Source organism: Helicoverpa armigera, chromosome 6 (genome assembly GCF_030705265.1).
Source record: "Helicoverpa armigera isolate CAAS_96S chromosome 6, ASM3070526v1, whole genome shotgun sequence".
In the NCBI taxonomy this organism is placed as follows: domain Eukaryota; kingdom Metazoa; phylum Arthropoda; class Insecta; order Lepidoptera; family Noctuidae; genus Helicoverpa; species Helicoverpa armigera.
This window is the reverse complement of record NC_087125.1, coordinates 4,695,002-4,722,309: the sequence shown is the minus strand read 5'-3', so window position 1 is coordinate 4,722,309 and position 27,308 is coordinate 4,695,002. Positions and strand designations below refer to the sequence as shown.

At 37.1% G+C, this 27,308-nt stretch overlaps 2 protein-coding genes across 18 annotated transcripts in view; one reads left to right on the top strand and one right to left on the bottom strand.

The window, feature by feature from the left end:
- Piezo (piezo) overlaps positions 1-14,787 on the bottom strand; it is a 40,528-nt gene extending 25,741 nt beyond the window's left edge. For 6 of the 8 annotated variants that reach the window (XM_064035288.1, XM_064035289.1, XM_064035294.1 and 3 more), the window contains exons 1-8: positions 14,603-14,787; positions 13,795-13,866; positions 3,363-3,458; positions 2,740-2,951; positions 2,508-2,634; positions 2,067-2,313; positions 1,791-1,956; positions 1,039-1,173 (exon numbers count right to left, since the gene is read on the bottom strand). In XM_064035288.1, the coding sequence (XP_063891358.1) occupies positions 1,039-1,173; positions 1,791-1,956; positions 2,067-2,313; positions 2,508-2,634; positions 2,740-2,951; positions 3,363-3,458; positions 13,795-13,858 (1,047 nt within the window). In that variant the 5' untranslated portion in view covers positions 13,859-13,866; positions 14,603-14,787. Of the gene's footprint in view, positions 1-461; positions 522-1,038; positions 1,174-1,790; positions 1,957-2,066; positions 2,314-2,507; positions 2,635-2,739; positions 2,952-3,362; positions 3,459-13,794; positions 13,867-14,602 lie in introns of all 8 variants that reach the window. The other 2 variants (XM_064035293.1, XM_064035295.1) reach the window with 2 other exon arrangements.
- A 693-nt stretch (positions 14,788-15,480) lies between these two features.
- LOC110373076 (eukaryotic translation initiation factor 4E-binding protein Mextli) lies at positions 15,481-27,188 on the top strand. Of its 10 annotated transcripts, XM_064035361.1 has the most exons (14): positions 15,630-15,902; positions 16,069-16,193; positions 17,798-17,951; positions 18,079-18,232; positions 18,411-18,612; positions 19,579-19,650; positions 20,035-20,095; positions 20,245-20,383; positions 20,930-21,064; positions 21,410-21,587; positions 22,792-22,863; positions 23,855-23,976; positions 24,777-24,805; positions 25,210-25,388. In XM_064035361.1, exons 1-14 carry the CDS (start codon positions 15,895-15,897, stop codon positions 25,241-25,243), a joined length of 1,485 nt encoding a protein of 494 aa, XP_063891431.1. In that variant the 5' UTR covers positions 15,630-15,894; the 3' UTR covers positions 25,244-25,388. The 10 variants fall into 10 exon arrangements, with proteins under 10 accessions (XP_063891428.1, XP_063891427.1, XP_063891433.1 ...); XM_064035359.1 differs by lacking the exon at positions 24,777-24,805 and having other exon boundaries at positions 25,210-25,460; XM_064035365.1 differs by lacking the exon at positions 22,792-22,863.
- The last annotated feature ends 120 nt before the right edge of the window (positions 27,189-27,308 follow it).

Below are 27,308 nucleotides of genomic sequence, written 5' to 3'. Positions count from 1 at the left end.
TTAGTAATGTGCACGACACGCAAGTTACGACAATGAACTGAGTCGTTATTGTGATAACCAAGCAATGAAGACACACTCTTAGCAGCCGACAAAAATCAAAACGATACAAGGTATCATTGGCAACGTGAAAGTATCTGACGTCATCCGAAAATTATGACTGTTACAACTTTTTCAGTGGAAAAACTGCACGGAAAATCCACAGGTGTGAAAACGCTGCCAAGAGCAAATTGTTTCAGTTGTTTTGATGTTTGTCGACACCAAGAAGTTACCTGTTATAACGAGGTCTTTCATTGTGTCCAAACAAAGAAATATGTACAAGAATATAAGTCTGAAATATGCATAATTACTTGTAGAAAAAACATCAAAAGATTCGATTTGGCTTAGTAATTCAAACCATTTCTTGGCTTGGACTATCATTCCCACAAACACAAAACAGAAATAAAACATAAGAGGGTACCTACAGGGTCGGTCTCCCTGGCTTCACCGCTGAGTGCTTTTGAATTTATGTACGAAATTGCAACCTATAAAAGAATGAAAGCTGGTTGCAAAAACAAAATTTCCAAAACATAATGTATTTTTGAAGAGCCAAAACAACCAAAAGTTTATTCCAGTCCGGTGTACAGCAGAAGCGCCCATGCCTTGTCCTCAGTTGTTGTGTGAAAATAACTTTTACGTGAGTATTTATTTACAAACTATCTACAAGAATGTACCATGCAGTTATGAAGTATTAAACAAACAAGAAGTGAAGCTTGTTGAACAGTTGTGAGTTCTACGTGCTCTACCGAAGTGATACTAACTAACAATAAAACAATGTATTCACAAGTAACGCGCAATAACTTTCAAACAAACGAGTTTCTGAACCTAAATACAAGTGATGCCAACTGATGTAATTAATTATTTTTGAAATAACCGCGGCTTTGTGCACCGTTTGGAAAGAATAGAATGCACTTGTATTCAGAATCTATGTAAGAAATACAAAGACTAACTAAAGATGTGCATTAATATAATACAATGGAGACCGTGTTTGTTCGCGCTTACTCGAACTTTTTTAGTGGCATTCTTCCACTTGTCCCTGGCGGCTCTCCGACTGCCGCGGTGGAAGGATATGCCGCGCACCAGAGAACCGTTCACCTTGCCCTCTTCCAAGCCGGATAGAGCACTCTTTCTTTTCGCCTATGTTCCCAGTTTGATTGCACAAGAAATATAATTTTCTAACTGTTATGTAGGTCTAACATAAATACAAATTTCTGGCAACTATTGGAATAATATTTCTGTTTCTCGATCTTCAGGAACAATTTAATACGAAACGTCTATTTTATGATTGTCAATAGAATGAAAATAAGCTCGTCAGTCGCCGACCAAAGCCCCCCAGTTACGTGATGAAATCAAGCGACTCTTTTAGCTGATGTTGAGTCGTTGTATGATAGAAAATCGAAAGCGTAGATATTATCTATGTCATTTCAGGCCTATTATTAGTATAGAAGTTTTATTATCATCTGTTCGGAAACCGTTCGAATTTAATGGGTTACAAAACATTTATTTACACGCTTTCTGCTAACAACTACTTATTCCTGAGTCACATACTCAGATAAGACGAACCTGCATTGTTTGGTTGCGATAAGCTTAAGCCTCTAGTATTTTAGCACAGATCTTTCATTAAAAACGTATTGCATTGTTACTAATTAAACAACAACCATGAATATTATGTTAGTCGGTTAGAGATAAAATTCTTTGTTATTAAACCACAATCAGAAGTATCAACAGCATTTTTGTTCAGGGTTTAAACATACCTTTGGTTTGAAAAGTTGTCGGGTCTCAATCGCCAGAATGAAATAAGTGACCAGAATGACAAAAGGGCTCACTAACGTACCCCACATGTGGTCATCTGTCACTTCATAAGTGAAAAGTGATGGATTTGTATCGTTGATTATTACCAATTTTGTCAGTCCGAAGTACCTGTAATAATTTACATTTATTAATAACCAAACATATTCATACATAAAAATATTTTTTGGTGTTTGACATAGCCTTGACTTATTTATCTGGGCAATGAACATTGCTCTTACCTGGCAAACTCCTTATCTGGTGCGTATAGGGTTGTTAAATAGGAGTACTGATATATCAATAGAACAGTGACGTGGACAGCCATGATGGCCATGACGCAGCGGCACACGACTGCGAAGCCGCGGCTGAGCGGCCGGCCCAGGGCCCACGCTGTAGCTGATCCCATAAACACCAGGTAGTATATCCCAGAGGTGATGCTCGGACGCATTATCCCCGAAACCATTATCAGGATCAAACACAAATATTTCCCTAAAAAACATCAAAATGGGTTTAAAACTTCGTGAGATCTTGCACACTTCACCTTCACGTGCTCAATTAGTCGAAATTGATTAGACACTGACCGCTTAAGAACTCAAAGCTTTGATGTTATTATAATGGATTAAAACAAATAGAAAACGCATTCTTGAATGTAAAGTGTAAGAGGAGAATATTTGAAAACGTACCAGCACTTGTTACAAGTGGATACTCCTGATATTTAGAATCACTTTTCTTTATTTCTGCCACTCCCGGGCCTGTAAGCAATCTTTTCACTACCATATAAACTAGCAGCGAAACTGAGGTCATTATGATCTGAAATTGAAATTATAAGTAGGTATTAGTACAGAGCCAATCTATGAAGATCTTATATTTATATTTATTACTAAACTAATACTTGTGGATTTCATTAGTGATTACCTCGGGAAGCATGTAATGGACGGCCATAAGTGGGTCTATTGAGGAGTAGGACACGAAACCCAAATTGTGGCCTAAGACGTTGATCATGGGGTACTGAACGAGTATAGACCCGTAAGACCCCACCGATGCTAGTAACGTGTGCCATGCCACATGCATTAGTAGCATCAGAAATGATAGCACCACATTGATGAGCAAAAATTTGCCGCTCCATCCTGCAGAAGAGAGAAAATTGAGAACAGCGTTATAAATTGGAAGAATAATGAAGGGCAGCAAACAGCGAGTATTCTGTATATCCTACTATCATATATGTACTTCTTGTGTTAAGAAAAAATAAGAACTAATTAGCTCTTTACTAACAAGCTATGTTAATTACCGAGATGCGATATTTGCATACTATATAATCGTATGTGTTTGTTTTATTATTGTTAAGGCGACTCATTTTTCAAGAATGCAGCCAACCACGTTCGGAATCTACTCGGAAGCCTGATAAGGCACTTTTCAGTGCTCTTTGTGTAAGATATAACTTTTAGTAGGTACATATTCCACGCAGACTGAGGAAGTTTTGTTTATACGGGATATTGAGTATCTTCTAATCTAAGCACTAAATTAGAACAGTTACTCACCTTTAAATGTTCGACTATCTGGTACTGGTGTTAACGGTGCTAAGAAAAACAGTAGTAGATATAATACCGAGAGGCCAAACGGTCGGAGTGCTATACCTGGAAAAAAGAAAGAGATTCTTTTAATATAACGACTAGGTACGGTAGACCGCACATCAGTGGTAACTGTCATGCACCTTAACTCAATAGTAATAAGTACGATTTTCCTATAAAACTGTTACCACTGACCTGAAGTTGACTGTACCTACTTAAATATTTTTTTGATATTTTTTGTTCATGGTTAAATTAATTCACCTAATAGTTCCCTATAACTATAAAACGAAGAAAAGGTAAATTGATACGGTCTTTAGGCTCTAGGACTGTGTAAGTATGAGCAGCGGAAGTTCGTTTAGGACTTTTTTGTTTGATCAAATTATACAAGTATTTTAGAATCAACATCGGGTTTGAAAAAAGGCGCAATCGTAAATCATTTCGAAAAGCCCGCTAAAGAAATTGATTGTGATGAAAATGAAACAAAAAAAAGAAAACATGAAATGGCGTAACACGAAAGGAAAGTCAATATAAGGGGAAAGTCGCAGACACTATAAATCACGGGCACAAGGCGCCGCCGGCTGCCAATAGGACGTCCAGACCAGAATTGTTTTAACCTCCTTCACGTGTTCTCCTAACGTGTATTCAGTTCTTTAAGGGTTGATACTTGACTTTTGTATAAGTCTACAATTATTTTATGACATTTAGGTGTGTATTATGAAAATTATATTCAGCTTCAGATGCATGGAAAGTAATTTGAGTTAATTTGTTCAGGACATATAAAAATATTTTAATAATCTTTGGAAATAATTCTCAAGAATTAAGAATTGATCCAAATTCGCCAATGGAATGCCACTGCAATTTTAGGGATTGTTCACACCAAACGTTGTCCGCCGCTGACTGTGAGTATACTCACTGTCTGCCCCAGTGTGAACGTCGACTCAATCTGCAGTACGCGTACTCACCAAGCCGACAATAGGCTATAGCGTACGATGCGCTACATGTGTGAACAAAAGAATAGGCTCTTGTAGGTTCACACTAGATGCGTACGCTGAGCGGCTGACTATTTACTAATCTACTAATCAGACGTTTTACTGATATTTCAATTAAATGATGCGCATTCAGATAGTTGCCATTTGCGAAGCTCTACTAGAGGAAGACGAAAATAAAAAGAAGAGATTGTGGGTACATCCTTTAAATTTGAAGAGATGTTTTCTTGGTCAATTTCATACTTTATATTTCGAATATAGACTTTATCCAAATAAGTTCAAGAAATATTTTCGTATTACAGTAAAACATTCGATGAGTACTACTAGAGATACTATCTTTAATACGTTTAAGTTTATATAAAAGGGACACTAATTATCGACGTGCTGTACCGAGTCGCGGCGGTGCGTACGCGGCGGAGCGGCGCTATTCGGCAACTGCGTCCGCGTAGCCAATCCGCGTCCGCCGTGCATAGTCGCGTAGTAAAATAATCGGCCACTGAGAGTCAGCTACAACAGACGACGTAACAGCGTATAGTCGGTTCGGTGTGAACGACAATTTCAATATATATGGAAAAGCAATAAACTGCGTAACGCGCGCTCACAGTCAGCGGCCGACAATACGTTTGGTCTGAACGATGCCTTATTATGTCGAAGTGCAAACATTCGACATTAATCGTTTTTATTTTGGAATTCACCGAGCACCCATGTTATTTTTAGTATATTTACAGTACTCATCATTATATTGACAGGAAAACATAGTAAGTCAAATAAATTGAATACATATCAATGTAGTAATGACATTGAACGTGCTTTTGGAGTTTGTAACACTAATGGATGTTTATTAAAAAAACAGTTTTACGACTAGCGCTGACGGGAATATCGGCACCTGCAACAGCTTATATTCCTTACGTACTTACTACTCCAACATAACATTCCGTTCTAAAATTAGTATTTTCTTTTTGTTTGTTTTGTACAATTATAATAACAGTATCAATTCTAATGATTTCCGCTGAAGTTTCTGTGTCTGTTCAGCTGATTCTAAACTATCTGCCATAATGATCGAATTGTTTCTAAGGAGTAAAGTATGGGGGGAACCTATAAAGAAAGAAGGAAAACACAATATTGTTGGGAACCGTTCGTTATGGCCACCCCAAATGCCACAGTAACATTTAGAATTTGTTCCACTTCGTTTTATACCCTGCCCTATATCTTCTCGCGTTCTACCACTGTCATAAAAACCTGCTCATTATTTTCTTATGTATATATTTTCATTTATCGAGCACATGGAATGCCAAAGTGAGGGTTGTTAGATGGAAAAAGGATTTTAATAGTTAATTCATCAATACATAAACATTTCAAAATGATTGGTATACCTAATCAATAAACGTCCGTATGTGATGACCAACATGAGTTATGTTATAAGGATGAAGATCAATCATCGCTTCCGATAAAATATCAATATTTATTTGTACGAAATGATGTTAACCACTTTATAAGTAGGTGTCAATATCTAGGACAAACATCTTAAGTGTATAAAGTGAGCATTGGCCTAGCTTGACCACATTATAACAATTTAATAGGTATAAGTGCATAATGCATTCATGCCTTAAAGATTAAAAAAGATAATCGGAGTATTTTAATAGAATAGTGATGTTATGGATTTTATTTAAATTGAAATATGTTTATAATAGTTAGTATTTCATATTTGCCCATTGTTATTATGAAAATAGCATGTCAATAGGATACTATTATAAAAGATTTGTCGTATAAGCTTAGATGTCAGGGCATTTATTCTTCTTTTAAGTATTCGCACTTTTATGAATGCAGTACAGGTACGAATTTGAAGAAAAGAAAGTTTCCTGACCTCTTGACATCTGCACTTTAGCATCTCATAAGTCTGTCCACGCAATGACAATTTTGGCAAGATGCACAAGATAAAACAAACAAGCTGGTTATAAAATTACCCATAAAAATATGTTTAGTGAAGTAACTAGACAGCTTTGAGGCGCACCTTGTAAACGTTCATATAAATACCTAATGAATTTCTAATGCTAACTGACATGCATGTCATGCAAATGTATTGTCACGGTTATGAAATGTAAATAAACATTAATTTAATTATTTTGATGCACACTGCACTGATAATAACGATTGTATTTGCATTTAAAATTACTAATCGCATCATTATAGTTGTCGACATTTGCTCTAAGTACCTGATTTAAATATCAATAACCACGAGGAGTGAGGAGTTACAGAATAAAATATTACGGATGGTCAAGCTACTGTCAGTTAAAAAGTCTTTTCAAACGTTTTTCTTTAGAAAGGATAAAAAATATTGTTTTTCATCAACGTTGTGTGATTTATTTTTATAATTTATAATCTTTTTGCATATTTTCGCCTTTATATTTTTTAGGACTTTTACCCACTAGAAGTGAAATAATTTCTGTTAGTCACGAAAACCTTAATTCAGTTCAATGGCGCTTTCCGTCATTATTAAAGTGAAGAAAACAAGACGTACTTTCAATAAGTTTAGCACAAAACGATGTCACTGGATTACCAAAAATCCAGTCAGTAAATAAACAACTGCAACTCCACGTTTATCTTATCTAATGATCGATACGGCAAACAAATAGAAATGTCCGATTAAATATGAGTATCAACTGCTTATTTTGCGAGTTGCATTTTTAAGTTATTTAGGTCATAATTTAACAGACTTGGTTTCTACGAAAGATAAAATAACAACTGGCAAAATTTGGCATGGGCTTTGGAGAATGAAGGAGGAATCATCCTCATCATCCGAGCCTTTTTCCCAACTATGTTGGGGTCGGCTTCCAGTCTAAGAATGAAGGAAGAAAAATGATTAAATAATTATTGTGAAAATCGCTATAAAAAGAAAAGTATAAGTATGTGATAGTAATAAGTTCATAATTCATAATGTGTTTGTGTCAACAAATTCATTGAATATTGTAGCAAATTAGCACAGTGGGCAGTTCGGCTTCCAACTGTAGTGGTGACATAAATTATGGTAATTCCATGTGGGCTGGATTCCATGCCAATTCTATAGGAGAAAAAAAATGTCTAGTAAAGACTGTCTTTCCCAAGCCATTCGAAATATTTTTGCTTAGGTACCTACTTAACTACATTTTATGTGTCTACATATTAGTGGAAATATTGCTTTCGTAAAGGGTTGTGAGCGATAACCGTTGAAAATTAGAGTACCTGAGAAAAATCTGTGTTGTCCTATTTTGATAATTCAACTAAAGCATAAGCCCATAGTCACTTTTCGATAGCGCGTTTAAAACAAATAAGGCTTTGTTAGTGCTTTTCTTTAGGAACAAGATAGGAACAAATCGCTGAGCTGACGGCTAGCCTAGTAATGATAAACCTTCAGAGTCACTAATAATCACATACATTACATGGATGTCATTTTCATTTACTTTACGTTGTCCACGTTGAAATTATTAAGAAACCGCAAGCAAGCCTCTGAATATCTATGCAAAACAAAATTCTATCACGACTAAAATTCTAAACGTTTATCCAAATGAGGAGATCAGTTCGTTGCCCACAAAGTGTACAGGATTACCTTGAGAACTTGATATACATGTTATTATTATACGTTAACATCCAAAACCATAGACGTAGGTACAAACTGTTTAATTTTCAGTCTAGGATGATATGCCAGAAATGCGGTTTAGACATTAAAGAGGAAACATTAAAAATCCTCCTACTTGAATCTCCTGTTTGATAATAGTCTGCGAGCACTTTATAAACACTTACGTCTAAATTGTTAAGATTACAAAGAAATAAAAATTAAACTGTGTATCTGCAAAAATAAAACTGGTTTTTCACACGCAGCAAATTCCATTAGTGGTGGTATCTTGGCTAAAAATCAAGCTTATTTTGAAGCGAGGTCTACGTAAGTATATAAAGAATCATTTGTTTCCATAGAACAATAGCGTAGCGTAGAGGAAACTATGTCGTGGCTAGTGACGCTATGGGAGAAAAACGTGTCTTAATATAACTCAAACAGTGATGACGAAGTTTTATAACGTTTACGTAGAGATAAATGTTATGCGTCTATGTTTACTACTCACAAATGAATGGGAACGCTAGCAGTTCGTTAAAAAAAATAAGTGTATCATTCTTCCTATGAAATCACAGAAGCCTGTCAAAATGAGTGTTCTTTGAATCATCAAAACCAGCGTCTCGATATTGTATTTCTGCAACAGTAGGTACGCACAGTTTTGCTGACACAAATACAAGTTAAAAATAAAACTGGAAATATAAACACGAAGAACATTCAGATTTCAGATGTAAATACAATTATTATGTGCACGTTTAAACAAGTAACAAGACCTAAATGTCCGAACACCATACCGAGGATTTTTTTTTTTTAATTAATTAATTAATTTATTCATATTATGTATCAGTAGGAATATTGTATATTGATATTCGTTTATTATTATATTATATACTTATTTCCCATAGCTGTTACTATTATTGTTATGTTATACCAGTAAACAAGACCCAGTCAAAACGAGAAAATTAAAGAAAAAATACAAAATCTGCAGTTGTTTTTTTTTTTTTGTTTTAACTGCTTTATTTGTTGCAACATTAATACGCCTCTTTGAGGAAGTCAAAAATAAAAACATTTCATAGTTTGTGAAGAAACTAAATGGGCTTTAGAGAATACATTTTGAAAGGGAACTCTTAATGGATGGTATTTCCAGCTACCTATTAACCTGTGATTCCTTCCATTCGCCAGTCTTTGTATTGTTTATAGCGCTCTTAACACAAAAATAAAATAAATCAGTTTTCACGTCCAAACTAGTCACCAATGCCTTTGATTTAGCAAAATTTTTGGCACCGTTTTCTAAGATTGTTTACAAATAGCTTGTTTTCTTTTTACTTTGGAGGTGGTTCCCAGTTTGACCTGCGTGTATGTTTGTGTGAGAGTATCTCACGTTTGACTAAACCGATTTTGATGCGGTTTTCAGGTTGATAGGCATTTTTTCAGACTTGGGAGAGGTTTTAGGTAGGGATTATTATTATCGAAGTAGTCTTTTTTTTTTAAGTTTTTCTTCTTTAATCTGCTTAAGTAAAAACTCTTCTGTGTATTAATTTTTAATAAATACTTACTTATTTATTACTGTATAAAAACTATCAAATTTGTTTTAATTTCGTATCATATAATTACGAAAAACTACGTTAAAATTGATTGTGTTGATGAGATCACTGTTAATGTAGGTTGGCACTCGCCAGTTAACCAGTTGAACTGTGGCATGACCTTGTGAATCAGACGTTCCGATATGGCCATGTTGTACCTACGTCGAGCGCCGAATATATTGCTCAACGCGACTACTAACACCGCTTAATAAGCAAAGGTAGACCTCTACTACAGTTTACATTAACGCAATGCGTAAGCGTTAACTCATAAAAGTATGCTGCCAGTTTTACATACAAAAACAAAATGCTTTGATTTCTGTTCGAAGTCTGCAACATTGCTGTGTGAACGATAACCTCAAATGACATCATCTACCTACTAAAGTTATACAAAATTTACGACAATCCTGTTTATTTCAATTTAATGTTTATAAATAGGACAATGATCTAATTAGTGCCAATCTATATTTTATGCAACGATATAGGACTAAGTACCAACGATAGAGGAAACAGTAAATATAAAACGTGAAGGTATCAAATTGATGGGAAGACCATAAATATAACAATGAATTATTCAGTACGAAACCCTGGTCATTCCTTATGTTCTACGATTCGCATCTAACAAATGAAGGTCGGTGGATCGAATATCGAATAGAGAATAAAACTGCAACAACTACAGGCATCCAGGAAGTTGTGAGAGACAATATTACTGCTAATTTAATTAACGTAAGGAATCTTATCCAGAAATACTTATTATCGGAATATTTTTCCTTACCATATCAAGGTCCCAGGTCAACCAAATTTACCAATTGTGAAGTCATAACCGCTCCATTTGAGCTAATTAAAGTCTATCAGAACAGATTTATAGTAAGTTGTTAATTAGTGTTTCCGTTGATTAAAAGGAGCCACCGCCCAATTTAAATAATATACTGTAAATGCTAGGTCCTGTTGTTTCATGGAATTAGATTTTGTTTTTAATATGGTTAAGTGCTGTACGAGGTAGCTTGTATCATGTGTAATTAAAAGACTGGATGGTGGATATGACAGGGCAGGTGACTGTCGTGTCGTGCGTGCGATGTCGCGATTATCCATCAGGGCGTGTACTGTAAATACTCTCAAAAGCACGGTACGCTTTTGCATCGAAACTCTGCATATAAAGAACAAAAAAAATATTGTGGTTTACAAGAAACGCTAAATTCGCATTCATTCACTTCTAAAATGTACTGAGTAACAGGCCAATGATTCATATGCTGACAAAGGTCAATGATAAACAGTCTCGCGTGTCTAGCAGGTTATAGGTGGGCCACACTTGTTAACACTAAATGCTAACACTTTTCTTAGTTTTATACGGCAAAATAGGTTATCGACAACGGAAATTAAGGAAGCATGTGGATCTACCACATGAAAGACGAAATGATCTATAAACAATACTTTATGGTAACTGATAACCATGTCGTTTACGATAACGGCAGGTTATCACGTCTCGTCTTCTTTACTTTAACAAAGGTACACCGAGGAAAAAATTTGGCTCACAAAGGGTAGAGAGGTTTAATTAATAGAATTTTGTGAAGGCGGGTGTGGCCCATTAGCTGTGCAAACATTGCTGGCTCGGCTCACGACATCCTCCTATGTGTACGCTGTACATTACTCGTTTACTATGTTCATGTGTACTCTGATATTACTATTTAGTTTAGTTACACAGGTTACACTTTATCAATGCTGTTTCTGGCTTATCTTTGGCACAAATGCAGTAGCGCATGACCGGTTTTTTGCCTTGCTTTTGCTCTTTATTTAATACATTAGCCATGTCTACAATGATGTAGCGAAAATGTATTCTGGGACAAATAGAAATCTGACAGTGTAATGAATTTGATGGTAATAAATCACGAATTGCAACCAACATACCTACTTAAATGTAGCACGTTCGGTGTCCGAACTCTGCGGGCGATAATTAGAGCAATGCTGCCCTTGCGCAATAACACAAAACATGTTAAACCAAGTAACCTTTAACTCCTTTACGATTTATGTGTTTTACATAATTGGGTGGATGACTAGGTCAAAAATAAATTACGTTGTCATATTCATTTAGTGAAGCATCTAAAAATAATGTCACTTCCATTTATCGTTTTGATGGAATAATTGATTAAATTTTTTTATTGATGATATAAGCTAAATAAGAATCCAGTTTGATGTGAAAAATCTGTGACGTCATAAGTTGCGCTTACATACATATTGCAAAGAAAGTGACAGTTTTTGACAGTTAAATAAAAGTAATGAATTTGACTCGTTGGAAACTACCGTATTGTACCTTTACCTACTTAACATAATGACAAAATCACATTATTTCCAGGAAATGTGCGTGTTTCGTGCGTGCAAATATGATAAATAATAGGTGGAGGTGCAAACAGAGGGTCGAGCAGGTAATGCTCGACATTGGCGGATTTATAGGCCATGAGGGAATTAGGGTCAGGACTTTGTGTCCTTTACGACTATGACACGCATTTGCTTTTACACATTTTCATGGACACATGACTTTTACGTGCGTGCTCCAAATAAAATGTTAAAGTATAAAACAATTATGAATAATAAAAGCCAAGGGGCAAAATGTATTGCTGATTTACGTTGTAGTTTTAAGCAGTCCAAAATATACCAGGTTTTATTTTAAGCTATTTATTTACTTTTATATCAGCAGATCCTAATAATTTCATTACACATGTAGGTGGTACATAAATAGGATTTTCTTTGTTTCTGCTTTTATGCATCGATCATATTTTTGAAAAACTGACTTGAGCCTAAACGTCCTCCACTGGTTGAATAAACCGTAACCGTTATTTGATTTCAGGAATACCTACGGTAAATGTAGAAATACGCCATGTATTTCATCCTACTACTACCACTGCAATTTATCACTTTGATACTTTTGGACTCATACATAATAATAATGACACAAAAACGTATATACACCTAGGTGTTTTTAGCACAGTTCAAGAAACCCAAATGAGGACAAATCACCGAAGCGTGAACATAGGTCTGCCATCTGCCTTTACTAAATCCTCGGTTTTGCGTGATGCAAATCTCATGTAAATATTGTAGCACATCAATTAAAGGGTCCATTGGCAAGGCCACGGCAAGTCGGTCAACGGGTCAGAGTACGAATCGTGAGGACGCACCCAGAACTAGCCGGCGCGCCCAGAGAGGGAGGATATGAGGACGTTACTCCTTCCCGCAATGCGACGATGCGTACCACCAGAACAAATTCAGAAGAAAGGAAACATCTATCGCAAAGGCTTCCTTTTGAATTAGCAATATTATTATCAAAGCAAGTTGATGAATATCCCCAGTCATTTAGACGTCAAGGAATGTTTATGAGCCGACGTATCCGTGGCAGTTATAAAAACTTTTAACTTCTTATATCGAGCGCAACAGTGACGTAAGATTTATTTCGGCAGTGCTAATGCAGAACTGATGAGAATAAAATACATAATTTTAAAGGCGCGGTGATACACGCGGAGCCGCCACGCGCGCCGGCCGGTTCCGGAGCATTGCGTCACATGTGTCATCGTATTTTAGAATGTTGCTTTTTGGAAAAAAGGAATAAAAATACTAGATGATCTTTATCTACAAATATAAAGGTTACTAACACACTATAATTACATACAAGTTTGATGTCTGATGGGGGCACAGCTTACAGGATAATAACAAAATTATGCTTTTGTTTTATTAGAAATCTTAACTCATATTTCAATAATGATTTGGACTAGAAGTTAGAAGGCAAAATTTTTGAACAGCTCTTAGAAAAGAATGTGTGAATAGGCATATTTTTATGGTGGTAAAATATTTTATAGCTTTATTTAACACACATATTTTAAATCACCTTGAGAACAATTAATTAGCTTTGTTTCTTAAGTATACAAGGCACTTTAAAAAAAAATAAACATAGGAATACTCAGTGCATTACCTCAAAGGAAAAAAATACCTGTAAGTACTGTAAGACTAACAATTTTGAGGAAAAAAATATTTATGTTTTTTCCTATTGTTTACATCTGAATTGAGAACATCCTCCTGTTTGGGTAAGTCAGTTAAAAATAAAAACTACATGACGATATCATGATACATAATAATGACAACATGATAACATGAATAGCTTTGTTTTACATGAGTGTATAGTTGTAGACAGATAAGTGTGACCTATTCATATGAAATACTATTATTAACAATACAGTTAATATTTCTTTTGTGTGATTTATACTTACAAAGCAGGAGAGAGACAGGCAGCACTATCCGCACTAGCAGTACTGAAACATAGTACTTGGCCATGATGTTCACTGTAAACAATGAAGAACATTTATTTATTATTTTAACATTGTAATTCTCCCATGTCTTTAAAAATTTACATTTTACAAGTAGGTACTACTGCCTTACTGAAAACTATATGTCATAAATAAAAACAATTAAAATATGAGTGTCTTCTTATGAAGGCCTTAGGCCTTAGGCCTTATGGCCATTTTTTTATATTGAAGTATAGATCTTATCAAAGGAAATTTAATAAAAAAAAAATTGGACTAATGTTCTTAGCATAATAGACCATTTATTTACTGTTAAAAATAAACTGTACATAATTTTAAAGTTAACATAAAATAAGAAACTTAAAACTAATAAGGGCATCTAAACTTATAAAGTCTATATTTAGTTAATTAAATCCAATTTGAATTGTAGGATAACTAAGTATGATCATTAGTGTGTACCATTGATTTATATTTTATAATATAATATTCATAATACTAAATAATAGAAATTCATATTTATGTTTTGTGTTATGATATTCTACGACTTCATTCAATTTACTTAGAAGTTAATAAAACACGTTAAAAATATTGAATTCATTGTTTGAAAATTTAAATCTTCAGGCGCACAATTTTATGAACGGATTCACCTTAAAAAATTGTATGCAGTTGATTGCAGTGTTCTTAAGATCCTACAGGATGTACACTGTACAAATGTATTTATTAACTTAAATATTGGGTAGCCGGATTAACGGAATCTGGTGATTTAATTGCTTACCTATTTCTTATGAAAACCAAATTATCACATCATTTCAGCAACACACTGTCACCAAGAACGTAACTCGAGTTCGTTATCCTTTCTACAAATAAAATCGTACATTTAAACATTTTACGACATCGTTATAAGAACGATCGTATTTCGTAAAACAAAAACACGACCACACGCTCCACTTTACCCGAACTGACAGTTGACACTAGAAGAAAATAGCAGTTTAGTTGCCAGACTGGCATGAAAAAATACCTCCATAAAGACTTACCTAAGCTTGAAGACTTACCCTGGGCATTATGATGGATGATATCATTTATCGTAAAAAAAACCCTATATACACACATGGATTGATACCGTCCTTTGCACTGAGCAGACGAAAAAAAGAGGCGCTTTATATGTTTCGCACATAGAATACCAATCACTATCCACTACCAGACTCCGGGCTACTCTGTGAAAATATCTTAAACCCACAAGGAGCATAAAATATGCTTAACTATCTACCGCTCGCGGCTTCAATCGCGTCCCGCTTCCCACATTGATAAAAAGTTATAGATTTTATACGAAACTAGTGGCCCGGTATGTGCTTTGCTACGTAAATTAATGAAGAACCGCTCGATCGATATTGTGCAAACTTCATAACAACCATCAACTAAATAGTGCGTCAAAAATGACAACGAAGAATAGTGGTATTCATTTTTATATCATCGATCAACAAAACGTTTAATTTGCTACTATATTGGTAGAAGTTTTATAAATGCTCTTTCCATTATTACCATGACAACGTAAACTAGAGTTGCAAACATTCTCGTGACCGATTATTATAAAAATTTCGGTTTTTACTAAAATTTTATTTTTATTTGCTTTTTAATATGCTTCATAATTATAAGTAAATATCTTACTTTCAATAAGTTGTTTATTATTTTATTTTTTTTATTTATCAAATTTTCAGAACAATATCGGTTTTAGTCTGAACTATCAGCACTAGACTGATTTTATTTTTATTGCGAATTAATGGCGTAGCCAGGTGAGTTTTCTTGTTTATTTCTTATTTCATAGTGTTCCATGGCTTTCAATTGTTTTGTCTAAATGTTTTTCATCGAGCAAAATATTTAATCTTCTATTATAGTCAAAATTTTTCCAGCTAATCCGTTTTTATTACACGAAAAACCAATATTACGAGTAATGAACACGTATTGGATTTGTTCCGAATTTATTCGCTAGGATCATTCATTGTCATCACTTTCACTTTTCACACGATTTGCTATAATAGTGGTTCTAGTGTGCATCGAGGCGCTGTCGCCATGGATGAGTGAGTTTCCCGATAATTTTTCCCGTATTTGGTTGTTTCATTGTGAATAATAGAATTATGACAAGGTTACTCATAGCCCCGAACAAAAATGTGACAATCATTGTTCGTGATTGTTCTGTGTCGGTAAACAACGTTCGTTTGTAATGTAAATTGTTTATGTTATTAGCACCATGTCGACCCTAACGAAAATGACCCGCACGGTTAAAAAACTGGAGGTGCCCAGACCCCTGAAATCGACGACCAGTTCCGCTCACAACCGCAACTCTGTGTTGGACGTCAAAATAAACTCTGGTAAGAATCTTATAATAATATCCAGGTAGGATACAAGTATTTTTAGTAATAAAGAAATTTCTAATTGGAACACACATTTGTGCGAGTGGAAACAGTTAATTTATACCAACGTTTTGCTGTTGAATTGTTGTGTACATACCTGTATGCAAGAAAATTTGTAATTGTTTGTTTAACATAGGTGTTGTGTAGAGGCTCCAAAAACCAGTATTGATATTGCATTGTTATCATGTTTTTATTTAATTAAACAAACAAAATAAAACCTTTTGCACAGCTCATTCATTTTACTTGGTGTATGGATTTATCTTCTATCTGCATCTGTGAAGTAGGGCATGAGGTTCAGGCATAAAAAAATGTATTTTGAATGAAATTGACGAGGTTGTTAGACCACCATTCAGCTTAGGTTGCCCGCCCACATCAGATTTTTTTAGGACAGATAAAAATCTGCCAAATTTTTCATAGGATGGGCTGACTGAGATTTTCTGACTGACTTTTTGTCGGAGGTCTGAAAAAGCATTCTAGGTATATTATATTTCAATTTTTTGAAGTTTTGCTTTAATTTCAATCTTATTTTAACCCCAATATGATGGATATTATTGTTCATTTCCCTTTTTTGATAACATGCAACAGATGTTAAATGTAAGTATTATCATCATCATCGTGGTCCTACCACAATAACAATGTAAGTAAAGATTAAAGCTTGTATCTAAATATCCCACATTTGCTGCCAGTATCAAGCACTGATTGTAATACATGATACAAAAACTAAGATTCTGCAATCAATGAATATCACTGAATTTCTCACTGCCTTCTTGATTTTTATCAGATAAAATTTAATCAAACAATTTTCTATTTATATGATATGATAAAGCTAAGAAGCTTTGTTGAGTTGAATGGCCTAATCTCTAATTTCTGGAGTTACTAGGCAGATTCTTTTAGTATTAGATAGGTATTAAGGAAATACTACTTTTCTGTCGCAGGAAGTCGGACAGGATGCACCAGCCTTAATTTAAAAATTATTTTAAATTCTGGATGTGTATACATGAATAACTATTCACTATTCAGTATAATTTTATACAATCGTCAATATTATATTTGGCAAGAATTTGAACTTTACAATAAAATTTAAAAGGGCCAAGGGGCCACTTTATAAATCTGATTGTTTCTATTTATGGTTGTTCCTGATAATGTTCAATAGACTCTACCATTGATCAACAGATATCCAAACTAATATTATAAATGCGAAAGTAACTCTGTCTGTCTGTCTGTATTTTCTTCACGCCTAAACTACTGAACCGATTTGTGTGAAATTTGGTACAGACATAGTTTGAAACTTGAGAAAGGACATAAGACAGTTTTTATTACAAAAAAAAAAAAAAAATTATTCCGGACATATAGCGCCATCTATTGGTCAAATCAAAAATCTGCTGGTAGTCACTATTCCACGCGAACGAAGTTGCGGGCAAAAGCTAGTAAGTAATAAATAACTTTAAAATAAGCTATGTCCAGATCTTATACACTTGTGACTATCATTGTCCAAGGCTAACCCTGAGGCATTGTGCCTTTTATGTAAATTTAAACTATCATTGGTATGTTTTCTGTTGCAGTCGATGACCTCATAGTGTTGACAGAAGCGGTGGCGTACCAAATGATGCAGGGTAACTATGACCGTGCGCTTCAAAGCAATGTGGCCACCATGTACTCTAATCTGAAGCTTTACGGCGCTCAGCTCGAAGCCCTCTATAAGGACTTTCTTGATAGGTTTGTCCAATTTAATATTAGGTATTAAGGTTTACTAAATTTCATTTCGGAACTTAAATCGTTTTTTACACCTTATGATTTGCTCTACTGCAGAAGCACTCTATAAATTGTATTTATTCTATTTCAGATACTTTGTTGTGTTCCGTAATGGTTCACAGGACGAACGATTGGATAAGAAAACTAGACTTCATCTTCTCGAGCTGATTGAGCTGCGCGCCAAACTCTGGCAGGGCTCCGACTACATGAGTCAATATTATAGACACCGCGGCACCCATGCTGAGGTAACGTATTAATTAATAATTAATGTACCTAAGGCGTGACTGGTGCGTAACCCTACCCCGCACAAACTATGCAATACTTGTTTTTATTTCCGATAAACGTGCAGTCGACCTAGTTAAGTAATGATAGACATCCGGAGCTGCGTATAGTTGGCGCGAGTAACGTGCGGTGTATGCGCAGCCGCTGCTGGTGCCGACGATGGAGGGGTCGGGGTCGGGCGGCTCGGTGTCCCCCACGCTGGCTGCGCCCGCCGAGCCGCCCGCGCTGCTGGGCCCCGGCGAGATCATCAAGCCGTCGGGCAAGTTCCCCAAGCCCACCAAGATTCCCGGGAAGAACTACTCCAAGGACGAAGTTGTCATCAGGAATGCTGATTCCGGGAAAGGTGACCTTACATTCCTATTCGACATAATGTGCGATCTTTCTAAACGGGTACTTGCATGTTGAATACTTTGCGAGTATTTATCGATAATTTTGGGACAAACGATGCATGACTGAGGTCAATATTATGCTTATCTGTTCATAGTATTTCTCAAGCTTTGGTTTCCTAGGAAAGCGGTGCCGCCATATAGCGGCCGTAATACAGCGGTGAATGACGTCACCAGAACGTTGCCTATGTAAACAAAATGAGGCGGTTTCCTAGAGAGCGGTAACGTACACCGTAACTTCAAAAAGCGGTGCCGCCATTTGCATGACGGCCGTCTTGACGGTGTCAGATAGTTTGGTGAACGTTTTATTGAAAGCGGTGAAGCTTTTTTAATACGTATTTGTGTTTTTTTTTCGGAACAACGTCAAAAATTAGTTACAACTCTTGGAGCAGCGAGGACGACGAAATTTTAATAGATTTCGTTCGTAACCACGAAGCAATATATAATATAAAAAGTAAAGATTATAGAAAAAGTCAACTAAAACAGAATTGGTGTCGTGAAATTTGAGAAATATTAAATAAAACAGGATATTAAGTATGATACAACTAACAAAAAGTTTATGACGGTGTGTTAAAACGGCAGTGGAACTTTCCACATGTCATCACCGTAAAGACGACCGTCTATTTGCGTCCGTAATATGACGGCCGCTATATGACGGCACCGCTTTCCTAGGAAACCCAAGCTTTAGACCGGTTCTATTATGTGTACTTTGATAGTGCATGACTACAGAAAAAAGCCAAACTGTAAATTGAGTGAAATATATAATGATGCGCTTTATTTCAATCCTTGGTTCAATAAATATTACCCTGTAACATTCAATGAAATAGATTTTAAAGCGATCTTGAAAAAAGTATATGTGGATGGATGGTCGCTAAAGGCGGGCTCTCTGGCGGCATATCTGAAGTTGTGTTGTGGTGTTACAGTGATGGGTATCAAGGGCAGGAGGGTGCACATGATCGAGGAGCTAAGTGACACGATTATATCGTTTCAGCGAGGTATGAACGCACGGTGCGGGCTGTGAGGCGCTTGCGCATGGTGTGGCGGGCTCTTCCCATTACTTCTCTTGTTTACTCTCCCGACAAATCTATCTATCCATCATTTTAACACAAATCACCTTAACAATCGTTTTCAAATCAGTGTGATACTGTATAAAACATGATATTACATTATTTACCCTTGCAAACCTTACCTCCTACTAATGTTTACATCAATCATACGTCTGGGAATGGTATTTATATGAGAGTTATTAATTTTCAAATTACAGTCATGTTTCACTGCCTATTAATCGCAACTAGCTATGAGCTTTTCAACTCCACATTAAAGACTAATAATGTGGACTCGTGTGAGGCGATCAGTCATTGGTGTGTCGATGATTTCAGTGAGTCCCGGTGCGAAGGAGCGTCTCGTCCAGATCACTGGGCCGAACGAGGAGAATGTCAAGTGAGTATAGTTGCGTGATGCACATATCGGGACGGTATGGCGAAGTATTTCGCTGCCGGTCAATGTACACTGACCGCCTAGCTTAGATTGTTGTGTTCCCACTGTCAGTAGTAGCCAGTGCAGGTGTAATGATGGTACGGTGTGTGCAGCCACGCGAAGCACCTGATCGGCGACACGATCCGGCGCAACGCGTCGCCGGTGCGGCTGGAGGGCGCGGACGCGGCGCTGGCGGGCTCGCGCGCCTCGCTCGACTCCGCCGGCTCCGACGACGCGCCCAGGCAGAGGGAGGTATGTGCCGGCCGGACTCAAAGTCAAAGTCAAATCATATCATTTATTTCATTTAGACCTTCACAAGCACTTATAAACGTCAAAAAATATAAATAAAGTTGATTCTAGTTGCCCATTCCAAAAGTAGCTAGCTTCCTATGGAGAAGAACGGGCAAGAAACTCCATGGTTACTCTTTTAAAAATAATAGGTATTACAGTTTGTATGTATTGATACATACTATAATAACATGTGAAGATCATGTAGAATCACTATAGACAAAGAATATGAGAATAAAAAAAATGATAAAAATGCTACATGGTGTTCACATTTACAAATCAGTTTATATTTTTGTACAAAGTTAGTCTCTCTCCGCACTGCTATTCAATGTTATATCTGACGTGACAGCAGATAGAACAGTATGGAAGAAGAAAACATGCTGCGCCGCATCCACATAAAAGTGGGAAAAGGGCAGGATTATGATGATGGCTACCGATGAATAATTTTATTTCTGTAGTATTTATCTTATCTTAGACACAATTTTATTAATTGATTAATCGTGTTTCCAGAAATCTCCGCATAACGCCCGGGCTCTGCTTCATAGCTTGTCCACTAATGATGCTGCACTGGGGGAGTATAAGTACACTGTGACTTTTGGGCAACATTCCATTAAGATCACGGGCCTTAATTTGGATCTTGTAAAGGTAAGTGCCCCTCAATACATATGTAAAAAATAATTGTTATAGTATTCAAAATGCCCTTAACAGTATGAGAGTCATCAATTTTGGTACCTTTATGGATTTAAAATCGGAAGTCATTTTTATCATTATGTGTTAAATACTAAATTTTTTTTTTAACTAGCCGCGCTTTTTTCGTACCCATGCGAATAAAAAATAGCCCATATTTAGCGCAAATATTGTAGACATTGCAGACAGTGAACGCCTCATTTTATGAAATGTAATTTAAACGAAGACCTGAAATTTAAGAGAAGAAGAAGAGAAGAGAAGATTTCACTTACAAATGAGTATAATTGTATGTGTGTGTGTCAGACTGCGAAGTTAGTGTTAGACGAGTACTTCGAGAGCGCGGGCGCGCTGGAGGCGATGGGCGCGGGCTCGGGCGACTTCTTCACGCTGTCGCAGCGCCCCGCCGCCGCGCTGCTGCTGCGCGACGACGCCGCGCTCAACGGCGCCGACGACGACGTCTTCGCGCCGCCCGACGAACACGGTACCCGCACCAACTAGCACTAGCTACTCTGTGGTATATGTCGCAGCCAGCTGCTCAAAATAGCCATTCAATCTTACTATTTGACGGAATAACGCAGTTCAGTCACACAAGTATACAACATTAAATAGAAAAAGAAGCACCACAAGTTCTTTTTTCGTAGTTTTTTTCTTCTACTCAATCGCCCACAATGATGATCGTTTTGAGTTCCTTGACGAGAGATTGAATGGCGTTGTGCAGTCAAGAAGCTAGCTTCTCTGAAAGACCAACTCTTTCTAGTTGGCTACGACATATACTAAAAAAAATAATTAATCTTAATAAAAAAACAACAAAATATCTTTTGTTGCTAATGGTCCACTATCAGTGTGACTTCAAAGGGCTATTCTGCACAGTTAAGCTGTACGGGTTATAATACCCTCCGTCCAGTAGTAAGCAATAGTGGGCTCAAGCCGCTCGCCCAGCTGCTCACGCATTGAAGCTCTCAACCGCATGAAAGGCCTAAAGATAAAGTTTTGTGACAACAACAGCTATTGAATGTTTTGCCGCCTCATATTTATAAAATAGTTTAAGTACAATAAAATGACTAGTTTCTCTAAGAGAACATAATACTTAAAATATAAACAAAAAAAGCATGGAATTGTAGTTAGTGCAAAAGTTGCAGAACGATTTGAAGGCATGAACGCACTTAGTAATGGTGTGCAGTTTCTTAATAACAATGTTAGAGAGGACTTTAGGAAAAGGTGAGACTGACTGAAGCATGTCAACTGTTTCAATAGTAAAAAAAAAATCAGCATCTTCATAACATTGAATTAGGAAACCATTACTTTCAGATTCGGTGTTTAGTCTCATTTATTAATTATAAAATACAATATTTTATTGAATACACCAATATGTATTATTTAATATATTTATGTCATTGTTCTTTATATTTATTTTAAAACCACCTCGAAACACGGTCGTGGCTGAGTATTAAAAATCATTAACATCAAACATTTTGTAACATATCATATCTCTGCTACCTACCGTGATGCCTAAACCGAGAAACTTTATACTGGCGCAATTTCACCCTGGCGAATTTTGAGTAGTTCTCCATTCGAATACGTATAGAGAGTAATGTGGGTGGAGCGTGATGCGTCGGTATGAGGTGTCTCCGGCAGCGGCAGGCAGCAGGCGGCCGTGGCTCGTGCTATATGTCGTGTGTGTGCAGCGGCGGCCGACTGCGACGCCGTGCCGCGCCGCCCGCGCTTCTCGCGCGCCACCAGCATTGACAAGAACCAAGGTAACGCACCACGTGCCCCCACCACCCACCACCCTCCACTATGTTATCAACACGCTCATTTTGCGCACATTGGATTTCACTATAAGGAGTCTCGTTAAAATAAGTAACTTGTATATTTATGGAATTAATGTCACAAACTTATATTAACATGTTTTACGACAATTTATTAGGTCCTAGCCTAGATGAATGAGTATAAGATCCTTACTATAAAGAATATACCTATATATTTACTAACCATCGCCACGTTTATTCTATTGTGATTGCAGATTAATTATAATTTACTCTTGTCGTTGTGCTTTGAATCCCTTTTAACGTATCAATAAAGCACTCGATTGAAAATTTATACTTTTTGTTAAACTTTGATGTGGCCTTGTCATTCTCATAATTCATAATTATTTTTGTATCGTCGTTATAATATATTGTGCTAATATTTCCCATTTTTCCATGGCCATAATCATTTCACCCCAATATTTATTTCAAATGCAACAGTCAGTCAAAAAAAGGTCTGCATTAATTCCTTGCTTCAAGCAAACTTAATTGCAATGCTAATTTATTATAACTACGCATTCGAATGTGCTTCAATTCCGCGACAGCTTACAACAAAATTTTGAGTGAAAATATTTGCACGTGTGATGTTTTCTGCTTGCCTCTATTAATAGGATAGCATATTTATTTATGCAAATTAAAGGACATCATCTGATTTGGTCCAAAATCAAAAGTGACGAGACAACAAAAAGTGCTAAATTCTGATATAAGTGAGCATTTTTGAGTATGGTAACAAAGCTGTTGCACCCACTGTGCTTGGTAGTATTTGACTACATAGGAAGTATATTGTCAGATCATGTTTTTTTCACTAATGATTGTTATTTTATGGAGCGCCAAGAACAATATTATAAGTGTGCCGTTTGTGATAATCTCTGTTACTCTCCATGAAGTAATCTCTCGAGTAAGTGTCGTGCGGGGGCAGAAGTGTGAGTGTGTGTTGTTGCAGGCGGGGCCAGCGGGTCGCGGCAGACGTACACGTACGAGACGCTGGTGCAGTACGCCGACTCGCCGCTGAGCAAGCTGCCGCCCAGCGGGCTGGCGGCCTTCCCGGCCGAGCTGGCGCGCAAGGTAACGCTGAGCGGGCGGCGGCCGCACGCGCCGCGCGTGCTGACGCCCTTCCGCGTGTGGGCGCCGCTGCACCACCCCAACTACCTCGCCGCGCTGCTCTGCCGCAACTTCTACTGAGCAACGCGCCCCCTCGAAGCCTTGCTTGCTTTCCTTCTCACCCGCCTTTCTAACCTGTGTGCATGATGGTGCATTATGCTAGCTATGTTGGTAGTAACCTCGAGGTACCTCCTATTTTCTTAGATAAGTGTCAAATTCCTAGTCCCTCGCATCTCGTAAGCCTTCTCCGGGCTCTAGGCCCGGCCCCCCGTTAGCCGATTAAGCGTAACGCTAGGTAAATTATAAGCGATTTTTAAAGTAGGAAATATGATCTCAGTAGCGTAAGTTGTAAGTTAATGGGTAAGACTGACGCTAGTATTACTTGGGGAGTAGCCCTGACCGAGTTCGGGGGTGGCGACGTATAATACTTTGTTGCTCAACATTTTAAATATAACTATTGACGAACACGTCGCTAAAACTGCCCAACCGTTGTGCCAAACTGAAGACTGAATAAGGATAAGAATCTGACCATTATAGCATTAGAAATTCTTTATCGTTTTAGAAAAAAAATATTTTTCATTATTGAATTAATGGAAGAATTTTTTAATACTAATATATAAAGGTGTTTATTGACAGAATAATATTGATAAATCTTTTACGCAACGTTATTTACATGAGTAAACAGTTTTGAAAGCTTTATTAAATGTTTATTAGCTATGCTAATATAAATTTGTGATGTCTCTTTGTTCATGCTGCTCGGACAGAATGGGTATTCGAGAGGGGTTCGCTACAGGTAGAAAGTGTTCGCCTATTTAACTTGATCGAAGTTCTAAATTGTCACTGTTGATTATCTGTTGTGTTCGTTTATTGTTGATTATTTTTAATAAGATTTGAATTTTCATTGAAATTACCAGTGTTATTTCTTTACGATTGATTGTCAATTTATGATTTTAAAATATAAAAATTACAAAATACCATCGTCTTTTGCATCTTCTCACGCTTACCTCTCCTAACCAATTCATATAAAACTAACTCTGCGGTGAACGGTATTTTCCTGTAAATAACCGAAGTCTGCATTAGACTGCAATGCTTACAAGTGATACTAACACACACTCGCACCATCGCCAAGGCTAACATATAAAGCATTGGATGATCAAAACAGGTTTCCGACCATAAATGTACTATCGTGTCCGACAGAGTTGCCTGGAGTTCGACAGCGCCAGCTACTTGAAGAAGGTCCGCGCAGCGGGCGGCACCACCGTGGCCGCCGTAGACGCGCCCGACTCTCCCGAGCCCGAGTAAATCTCGTCGCCGCGGTTCGCTCGCCTCGCACCAAACCTTCACACTGCACACGACACCACAGAGTTATTGCTAACGTCATAGTAGGTACCCGCACGTGCCGCTACACAGTACACAGTCACGCGAGCGAACTGTCGATACGCACTGAGGCAGCAACATGAGGCAGCTGGCGATCCGAAGTCGCTGCGGACGCGTCGCGTCCTCTATTGAGGAGACGACTCCCGAGCCGTCCGACGTGTCCGTTCTTATACAATATTTTAGCGAGCTTCACTCTTTAAACTAATTTAGCAGACTTGTCTTAAAGTATTAGCACACCAAAATATTTATTTTTATAGTGGTGGTATAGTATACCTCATTTTTGTGAATATTTATTTCATAAATTAGCTGTGGATCTGATTATGAAAAATGTGATAAAAACTTTAAAATGCATGTAAAATGCAATTTTGATTTGCAAAATCCACAGTCTTACGTTGATCTCCCATCAATGTTTTTATTTATTTCCAACGTTAAAGCATAAAACATTCTGAACTGAACATTTTCAGATAATGTCCATTTTTCTTAAAAGCAACATTGATACTTTCATAATTTTGTTGTATATATTGACTCTGTTAGTTTCGGATATCATAGAGTGATTCCATTTATTATTATAAGAAGAATGCATGCATTTCTTTCGTGTGTTTGTATACTCATTTTCAGACTTTCTAGTGTCTAGTCCTGACGAGTAGATGTCGATTCTCACTATATCGTAAGCTTTTATATTTCTGAGGGAGCCTGCCAATCAATTTAATTATTAAAAGAATTAGATATTATGGTTTTCTTTATATTGTTTAAAATATTGTTGTATTATTTTTGTTGTACTATTAGAGCTTTTAAATAAACTTGCTGTGCACTAAACCAAATAATTGTTGTAGGGATACCTAAAACATATTTACACTAACGTATTTCGTGATTTTGTGGTTGCCAGGCTTTCTTATCTTTTAAACGGTTTTAGTAAGCTATATCGAACACTAAGGGCCGCCGTACACGGACTGCTCGAGCAGTTAGAGCCGCCGTACACGGACTGCTTCAAGCAGTTGAGACCGACTGCTTAAAGCCGCGACCACGCAGTGAACTATAGTCATTCATTCGCTGCCGTACACACGACTGCTCGAGCAGTCGCGACCGCTTCAAGCCGTCAACTGCATGATGAAATTCCATCGTGCCGTCGACCGCTCGCGAGCGGTTGCGAGGCATACACCGACTGCTCGAGCCGTTGACTGCGCTAGAGCAGTCGACAGCTCTCCGACTTCCCTCTCCCCCCCGCCCTTTGCGGCCTCGCGGCGTCTGTTTTCTCATTTGCCGACTGTTTTTTGAAAATCAACTGCTCGAGCAGTTGGGTCGTAGCTCGAGCAGTCAACAACCGACAGCTCAAGCAGTCGACGCCGACCGCTCGAGCGGTCCGTGTATTTCACTCAGCCGCTAACTGCTCGAGCAGTCCGTGTACGGCGGCCCTTAAATCCGAAATATATTATCCGCAGGGATACGAATATTTCCAAATTCTGCGTTCATATAATCGTCGTTGGTCGTAACCGACGAAAAACAACAAGACCGTCGTCACTCGCTCACCTTATGCGAACAGAAAGTATTAAGAAATTGTTCACGTGCAGGTATTATTATAAAAGACTATTTTATTTAATTTTTTACTTTGATGAGGCTAGCGAGTGACTTCTCACTATAAATTTATCGGTTTAAAAAACTAAACTAATTGGTGCTTACTCATTGGGGAAGTATTATCGTTGAATTTGTAATTAAAGATTTATGTTTACACATTTGTTTTTATATCATAGACGTATGGCTATAATTGTGAAAATTGATATACTAAATTTTCTAATAGAGAAGAGTTTTATTTTATGACCTAAGTATATTGATATTTGTGCTAAGTAGGATATTTTACACTTTCTTCTTGCCATAAAAACGTACTATGTTATCGGTGGTGGCGAGTGGAGCCCAAGAGAAAC

Bases quoted from the DNA above. Each gene is read 5' to 3' on its own strand.
- LOC110373076 (XM_064035357.1), top strand. The intron at 18,613-19,578 runs GTGACCTTACAT...GTGGTGTTACAG, and splicing joins GAATGCTGATTCCGGGAAAG to TGATGGGTATCAAGGGCAGG. The intron at 20,096-20,244 runs GTGAGTATAGTT...CGGTGTGTGCAG, and splicing joins CCGAACGAGGAGAATGTCAA to CCACGCGAAGCACCTGATCG.